At 33.2% G+C, this 8,602-nt stretch overlaps 3 protein-coding genes across 3 annotated transcripts; 1 reads left to right on the plus strand and 2 right to left on the minus strand.

Moving 5' to 3' along the window:
• Positions 1–95: 95 nt before the first annotated feature.
• Positions 96–1,569, plus strand: LOC135833352 (26S proteasome non-ATPase regulatory subunit 8-like). The gene is made up of 6 exons (XM_065347109.1): positions 96–332; positions 462–531; positions 612–714; positions 789–981; positions 1,070–1,255; positions 1,324–1,569. Exons 1-6 carry the CDS (start codon positions 204–206, stop codon positions 1,459–1,461), a joined length of 819 nt encoding a protein of 272 aa, XP_065203181.1. The 5' UTR covers positions 96–203; the 3' UTR covers positions 1,462–1,569.
• Positions 1,470–4,150, minus strand: LOC135833348 (CWF19-like protein 2 homolog). Its single transcript, XM_065347103.1, has 9 exons — positions 3,917–4,150; positions 3,635–3,826; positions 3,472–3,552; positions 3,223–3,395; positions 2,785–3,151; positions 2,391–2,708; positions 2,198–2,314; positions 1,787–2,125; positions 1,470–1,703 (listed from the first exon to the last, which is right to left on the minus strand). Exons 1-9 carry the CDS (start codon positions 4,010–4,012, stop codon positions 1,578–1,580), a joined length of 1,809 nt encoding a protein of 602 aa, XP_065203175.1. The 5' UTR covers positions 4,013–4,150; the 3' UTR covers positions 1,470–1,577.
• A 758-nt stretch (positions 4,151–4,908) lies between these two features.
• LOC135833355 (trehalase-like) lies at positions 4,909–8,252 on the minus strand. Its single transcript, XM_065347111.1, has 9 exons — positions 8,064–8,252; positions 7,017–7,480; positions 6,671–6,906; positions 6,418–6,542; positions 6,187–6,329; positions 5,934–6,106; positions 5,646–5,844; positions 5,372–5,577; positions 4,909–5,265 (listed from the first exon to the last, which is right to left on the minus strand). Exons 1-9 carry the CDS (start codon positions 8,201–8,203, stop codon positions 5,101–5,103), a joined length of 1,851 nt encoding a protein of 616 aa, XP_065203183.1. The 5' UTR covers positions 8,204–8,252; the 3' UTR covers positions 4,909–5,100.
• Positions 8,253–8,602: the final 350 nt, after the last annotated feature.

Raw genomic sequence — 8,602 nt, forward strand, 5'->3', positions numbered from 1 at the left:
TTTCTTTATTTCTTCAAAATTATAAATGCGTTTAAGCAACTTAGCCATTTTTCAAAATGTCAATTTTTCGATTATGCAACGTCATACACTGCAAATCAAAATCAAAACATGACGGTGTTAAAAATTTAGAGGAGGTGCGTTACAAAGAAAGTAATAATTTTTTGAGAAATTCGCAAGAAAAATTGTCTCAAATTGATATTAAAATGGAAAGCGAGGAAGCGAAACGGGCCAATTTAAAGACGGCGAAGCAGGCTTTTCAAAAACTCAAAACCGAATGGTCGAAACGTCCTCCCAATTTAGAAGTTTGTGGACAGTTACTCACCGAATTGAAAGTAAGTAAATCGTATTCTAAAAAACTTTAAGTTAATCCACGATACTTTTGAATTTCCACGTTGTATAGTGCATTACTGATACTTAGATTCAGTGTGATTGAATTTGTAATAATCTATAATTTGCCTTAGGTGTTACTGCTTGAATTACAATTCCTGCCTACCAACGCTGATGCATCAGAGGAAGAATTATTATTAGCGAGTAAGTTATCTTCGGTTGATATAGTATAATGTATTTCTATTGATTAACTATTTAACATGTATCTTACATGTATTACCTAGGGAGCTGTCTTGAAATCGGCGCACAATGGAGTATTGCTCAAAGAGAGATTGCATCGTTTGAACGTTACATGAAACAGTTGAAATGTTACTATTTGGATTACAAGTAAATATTGTACTTGATTTTTAACCAAAATTCGTATAAAAGTATTTCAATTTCACGTTTTTTCTGTTGTTTAGGAGAAAACTACCCGAGTCGGCTCAGATGTACCCATTATTGGGATTGAATTTATTATTTTTACTATCTCAAAACCGAGTCGCTGAATTTCACATTGAATTAGAATTATTACCTATTGATAAAATTTTGAATAACGCTTTCATAAAACATCCGGTATCTTTAGAGCAATACATTATGGAAGGCAGTTACAACAAGGTACGTCAAGTTTCTATTTTTTAGACTAATTGAAATTCTGTATCAATGTACAATTTCTGTTCTCATACGTACGTGTAATGCTTCACAGGTACATACTGCTGCTCACATAGTTCCAGATCCTTCTTATGCTATATTCATGGAATCCTTAATTGAAACAATTCGAAACGAGCTAGCCAGATGTTTAGAAAAAGCATATCCGAAAATATCTGTTAAAGGAGCTATGTCGATATTAAATTTGCCTAATGAACAAGTTTTGGCCCAATACAGTAAAACGGTAAGTTGGCTTGATTCGTTTTCCAAAGCGATCTCATCTCCTGATCTAAAACATTCTTACTTTTACAGAGAAACTGGCAGTATCATGATGGTTATTACATGTTCAGCGGAGATGTCGATGAAATGGCTGTGGATGAAGAAATGCCTTACGTAAACGTAGCCAAAAAAATGTTACAGTACGCGAGAGAAATGGAGATGATTATTTAAGAAGATACTTTTTGTGTGTTATAAAAATTTCTTTTAATGTTATTAATGCAGATGAATTGGTTTGTAACATTTAACTGTAAAAATATTCAATACAAATTTTTGCTATAATATTTTCATCATGATTCGACTGTTTTCCACAATTCTTTGAATGCGTTCACTTTTTTGCATTGAGTTTCGAAATCATCTGCGTGTTGTTTTCGCCATATGAGATGATCCAAGTCGAGCATACCGCCAATTATTTCCTGTAATCCAGAAAATATTTTAGATTATGATCTAATTAAGGAGTAGATTAGATCTCGTTGATTTCGAAAAATAAAAATTCAACCTGAGCGAAATTTTTCGGGAAGTATTGTTCCTCTTCGATGACATGAGCGAATCCATTATCCATTCCAAAATTCACCATGAAATAAGGAAGCTCTTTAGGTACGGATTTTCTTATATCCATTTTTTTATACTCGACTAATTTTTTATTAATGGCCCATTCTTTTTCACATTCTTGAATGGCTTTTTTGAAATAAATCGGAGCCAAGTTGCCACTTTCGTAAGGTACTGGAACACAGTGTAAAACCATATGAGGATGATATTTGAAATTCATGGCTGTTTCGAAAAACACGACGTCTTGGTTTTCAACTCGGAACATTCTGACTAATTTTTTGCAATAGTCCTGAAAATCCACAATTGTTATCACTCAATACGCTAACGTTTCAAACGGTTTTTTACGAATGAAATACAATACCATAATTTCATCCCAGACATCTTCATCTAATAATGTTATACAAGAGGAATGGTACGTAGGAATAATTAAACAATGTCCATCGGTAAGTGAATGAAAATAAGGGACACAAAGGTAACACTGTAAACAGAGAAAACAATACATTAATCCATAAAAAGATAAATTCACGTACATAGTAATTTGTAAAGCAACATACTGAGGATCCTTTAGATACGATGAGATGTTTCTGCATTTTATTATTGGTCAAACACCATTTACAATTTTCCAATACTTTCTCAGTTCTTTGATGTTTACTAATGGCTTGTTGCATTTCCTTTTCTTTTTCTCTTCTCATTTTTTCTTGTTCCTTCTTCGATTTCGCACCGGCAGATTCTTCTTGTACAAATCTTTCTTCGATGGGTTTTCGAGAATCAAAATCGTTCATGCCTAATATGACTACTCTGGATGCTTCGGTTTTCTCTTGACGAGCTTTTCTAGCATTTTCAAGTTTTTCTTTCAACTGTTCCACGAGAGCCTGAAAAATCAAACGCGCTTGAATGAATAATTTTGATTGGAAATTAGGATTAATTTAAACGGTTCGTGCGGTTTACTTTATTGCCAAGAATCTCGGCTTTGAGAATCTTTGATGCTAAAGCATTCATTTCTTCGTCACTCAATAACATCGAAGTTTTAGGTGGCTCTGGTTTTACTGGTCCTTCTTCTCTGTTTTTCTGACTGTCATCGGTTCTTTTTGGATAATCTTCATATTTTTTACGGTCATGTTCGTCGTGTTTTCTACGATCAGATTCGTCGTGTTTTCTACGATCAGATTCGTCGTATTTTTTGCGATCAGATTCCTTATATTTTTTACGATCGTATTCGTCATATTTTTTACGATCGTGATCTTCATATGTCTTACGATCATATTCGTCATATTTTTTACGATCGTGATCTTCAGATTTTCTGCTGTCATATCTTCTACAAAAATAATATCGAAGAATTAAACGTAACAAGTTATCAGTTTTTTTTTAAATTCAGAAAAAACTTACTCAGACGTATTTGGAGATCGACGTTCTTCTCGTGCTGGTTGCTTTCGCCATCGACTTTGAGTAGTATGTTGGGTTCGATTATAAACGTCGTAAGATTGTTTATCATCATCGTCGTCTGGTTTCATAAAAGATCTGCTAGGTTTACTTCGATGATATTCTTCATAACTTGAAGTCTATGCAAAAAAAAAACATCAACTTGAAAAATGTAAACAGAAACTTTATTAAACGGAATTATACTAAAATGCACACCTTATGACTGCGTGATTCTTCAGGCAAACCAGTTCCTCCATTTTTCCAATAAGGATTCAATTCCCTATCGCTTTGACCTGGCTAAAAACAAAAAATATACTCGATTAGTAAATTCTCCGTTACTCTAAAGAGTATTTTTAAACCTACGTTATTAAAAACTTACGTTATCCAAAATCGATTCTTCTTTTTCTTCATCTTTCTTCTTACTCTTTTTATCGTGAATAGAATAAGTGGGTACGAATGAAGTATCCATCATCCAGTCATCTCTTTGTTTTCCTGATGGTTTACTTTCAGGTTTTTTCTCAATCCATTCATAATCACTGAGTGAATCGTTACCGCTGCTGGCAGAGCTAGACTATCGTTCAGAAAAAATATTTTTTTAAATCAATCGGTAAGTAGATGAAATTTTAAATAGTGAATAGATTCATACAAGCTATCAACTTACTTCGGATTCGGAATCTGAGTACTTCTTTTTGTGTTTCTTGTGCTTTTTATCTTTATGCGATTTATGTTTCTTCATTCTTTTACTCTTTTTAGGCATTTTAATAGAAATATAATCTAATTATTAGTGAAAATAAAAGCGAAAAGGATACCGCAAAATTATTTCAACGAAATTTTAGTTCTATCTTCTGATAATTTTATTGATAACAGCTTCTGATGTTGTTTTGTTGTGCCTCTATTTTCAACAACTTTTTGGACATGTTTTCGTGATGAGGTGACAAAAAAATGATGTGAAAGAAGTTGCCTACTTGGTTTGCCGTAAATATGTAAGTTTAATTTGCTGCATCACATCATCTTCTTACGGGTAGGAAAGAAGATGAAGAGGTAAGTAGAGGAACTTTTATAGCTACACTTGAGATTGTGTGACGTTCTCTCTTCAATCATTGCTTGCTCTTTCAGTTTCTTCTTTTCTTCCTTTATTTCTTTCAGAAAGTTTTTCTTCCGATTCATGTTCAGCTTTGATTTTGAAGTTTAAATAACAATAATACATAGAATAGAAATGAGTATTATTCTCCTGAATTGTATTTTCATTAGAAACATTCAAAACTGCTAAAAGAGATCAACTTTAGAAGCTATGAGAAGTTTTGTTGAGTAATTTGTTGCAAAATAATTGACGGTTTTGGATTTTTTTTATCATTTGGATTATCCGACTTGCAAAAAATTCTCAATACTTTTCAACTTATCACCTCTTTGCAACTCATCTTCCTTAATCGATTCAGAAGGTCGAATATGTGACAGGATTGAATTTTTAGCAGTCGAAAGTTGATTACATTTGGCAGCTCAAAATTGGCTCTGAAGTTTAGGTGTGATACGCTTATTCAATGAGCCAAATTTTAGCTCGATCGGAGTAGTTATTTAGGAGCAACCTTCATATGAACCAAAGTTGAGACTACATATTTAAAAGCAGTTAAGAATTGATTTTAAAAAACTTCGAAATCGTGTAAAACAGTTTTATTTTCAATTACTAAATCAAATGGTACATGGAAGGAAAGGTGAGTGCTTATACAAGTAACAGGTAAGTCATCTTCTATCCACGTAGAATCTGATTTGTCAATTCAATTGTGTAGGTATCTATTCTATGCTTTCATACGTAGTTAAACAAACAGTATCCGAATTTACTTCGGGGACTTAGCAGGAAATGCATTTCGATTCATTATACTTATTTGGGAACTTTATTGGAAAACACGGCCAAATCTCGAATAATTCGAAAATGAGACCATTTGTCCAACCAAAACCAGTCTGACAAGGATATTCTCCTTTTTGACCCTCTTGGCCATAGGTTGTTGCATTATACTAGAAAGTTAATAGGCATATTAATCATCACAGTAGATACCTTTGTAAAGAAAGTTCAACTAGGTAATTGAAGTAGAAAATAAATGCAAAATACGTAGGTACTTACTTTTTCATACAATTCACTACGCTTTAAAAATGCTTGATATGCTGTTCCCACAAACGACGTAGCTATGTTGAATGCAACTTTCTCAGCTGTTGGATTATTGCTTTCTTTTAACCCTCGAATGACGAAAGACTGCAAAGGAGCCCAAACATTTGGGTAATCCCATTGCTGTTTCGATTCAGACTCGTTGACACCACTTGTAGGCAAGCCTAAAAAATACTCCTTCAAATTTATCCATTTCACAAGAGTGACGATAACATTATCCAAAATAACTTACCAAAATGTTCAGAAGTCAAGTTCTTGAATATCATATCATTTTTTTCCAAGTAAACTAGAGTTAAATTTACTTTGGTGGCATTATTTTTGTACGCTTTACTCCACAGTGGTGCGAAATTACTGGCAAAGAAATATTTTCTACTTTCTCCTGCTAGAATATCGTAATCTAACCACATTCCTTCTTCTTCATTCCACAGTACCTGAATAAGTAAATGATGATAGGTATTAAATATGTCTTGATTGTCTACGCATACCAAGCCAAAAAAAATTGGATAAAATAGGTACCTACATTATCAATTGCGTCCAAAAACTTATCAGCCATCTTGTCGTATTTTTCACCTTTGCTTTTCCTGCCCATTTTACGATTCCAATCAGCTAACAACCTTGCGTTAGAATACATTATGCTGTTCAGTTCCACGTAGACAAATTGAGCAGGATTCATATCCCTCAAGCCATTTTTCACTGACCATTGAAAAAAAAAAATGTATTTACTCCAAATTAAAACAATAATTTTTTTGTGTATTAAATAACGAGAGGCTTACTGTTTTTAGAGTTTTCTGGATTTCTCATATGTCTACTGGAAAAGTCCCAGCCTGATTCCGCCCCTGATCTGATACCACTGAAAATCACCTTCGCCAACTCTGGATCTTCGGGCGAATAATTTTCCAGAAGTTCGTAATCTTCCCTAAATACATAGAATTTGTTAATGGTTCAATTATTCTAGTCATTACATTGTTCAAAGGATTACGAATGATTAGTTCATTGTGTCATACTTATAAGCTTCTGGTCGAGGATAACAGCTAACTGCATGATATCTAAACATGTGGTACGCTCTGTTATTCTTATTCACGATCACTTTTCGATGATTCCACCACCAGTCAAATTCTGTTTCTAATTCCTACAGACATTGAAAATAAGATTGATTGAGCACATTCTGGCGAATTGAGTATAGGTAAGTATATTATTAGGTTTAGGTATGTTGGATATTGCTGTTAGGTTAGACATATAAAATGATCCATAACTCACTCGAATATTTTCCTTGAATATGCTTTCATCTTTGGTCGCTTGATAATAAACGTCCACCATTTGAATGAGCATAGGTGGTTGTGATCTTTTTGAATAATATATCCTATTTCCATTCGGTACGTAACCGAATTTCCGGACCAAATGAATCATGTTTTCAATTATCCCTCTTGAAGTGTTGGCCATATCACATGCTAGCAAACCTTTTATGACCCAATACGAATCCCAGTAATACATTTCTGCGTGTAAAGGATTAAAATAACAGTAAGTATAAATTAATTATTCGTAGGCATTGCATATGTAGATGTAGATTAGGTTAGAAAAATCGATTATTTTTTCCAATGCTTACCATCAAATCTACCTCCAGCTACAATAAATGTATTCGGCACATAGATATAAGAAGAGAGCCTGGTTTCAATCGATTTTTCTTCCTTTTCAATGCCATCGGATAGTTTTCTTGATAAATTTCTCCAAAAAAGATTCATATATTCCAGCCATTCGTGAAATTCGGGAGTTTTTACTTGCTGAAGGATGGGAGGATTTTCATTAAAATCAGGCAAGGTTACGTCTGACTTCAAATCTACACTTCCATTTTGAAAGTTATCATGGATGAACTTATTGAGCTCATCTTTACATAAATGATTATTCGTGGCATTCATTTTTGCTTCGTTGTAGTTCTTCAAAATTACAGATTCCGGATGCATCATTCTGAGCTTGAGGAATGTGGTACTATCGTTGTACAAATGACTTGTCTGTACATCATGTAGAAATGTGGTTTGTCCATCGTCATCTATGCCGATGCAGAATATCTTGCTGAAATAAATATATCGCAATAAGTAGGTAAAGTTTATTAATTTTGTTATAACAAAAAATAAAATTGTTTGTAGGTAGTTTTTTATTTTTCTTAGTTAACGATAAGACTCATTCAAAAAAAAAGGGGGGGGATTTTTATTGAGTTCAAATTACTTAGAAGAAAGGTAGCCTAGCCTATATCCCAATCGACAGAAAGTATTCAAAAATACACCAATAGTCAAAATTTCATGCGCCGAATTTGGTTTTTGGTAATTTTTTTAAAACCAAAGGACCAAAAATGCAAAAAATCAAAATTTCACCAAAATTACCTGGACCATTTCGAGAAATTCTGGAGCCTCCAGCACATTTTTGAAAATTGAAATTTCCACAAAATTTTACCCAACGAAATATTGGAAGCTAATATTTACATAATTCCCTAATTTTAACGTGCTTGATCGAGTGGAGATAGTTTTAAGCCATTTTGAAGCTTCCAGGCATATTTTGGAAAATCCAGAATAATAAAAATTGTTTCAATCTTTGCGATTAATTTTTTTTTTTTGAAATATAATTTTAATTTTTAAAAAGTTGTAATTATAATGTTTACCTATCACAGTCTGGTTCGCAAGCGTCAGGATCTTCTAAATTCCAGATATCTACATGTCTACCGAACACCACACTATTCGAAATACACATCAGAATTAACACAATTAAAGGGGACATGTTGAATACGTTATGGCTAATCATGTAGACCACCAGAACAGATTCACTTGTCCGACAATAATACAAAAAATCTATGATTTTGGTCGAATTTATATACGACGGTGTAGTCGATAAAATGAAATCATTTAATGAATCATGTATTATAATAAGGTACCTAGGTATTCTTTTATCGCTTTGAAATTTTCCATTTGGCGAAATTTCAAAGCATTTTCCGTTTGTCAGTTTATTCTCAAAATGAACGGACTGAAACTCATATCCGCAATTCGTATCCTTTCATGATAGGTACTCGCCGCCTTTATCGCACTTCGAAAAATGATAAAAATGCATACGAGCATATGCAGTGATAACGATCTTAAATTCAATGCAGAGCAAGTTGCAATTTTTTTTTTAGGTCTGTTTTTTATTTCTTGTTATCACTTAGGT

Source organism: Planococcus citri, chromosome 1 (genome assembly GCF_950023065.1).
Source record: "Planococcus citri chromosome 1, ihPlaCitr1.1, whole genome shotgun sequence".
Lineage (NCBI taxonomy): Eukaryota > Metazoa > Arthropoda > Insecta > Hemiptera > Pseudococcidae > Planococcus > Planococcus citri.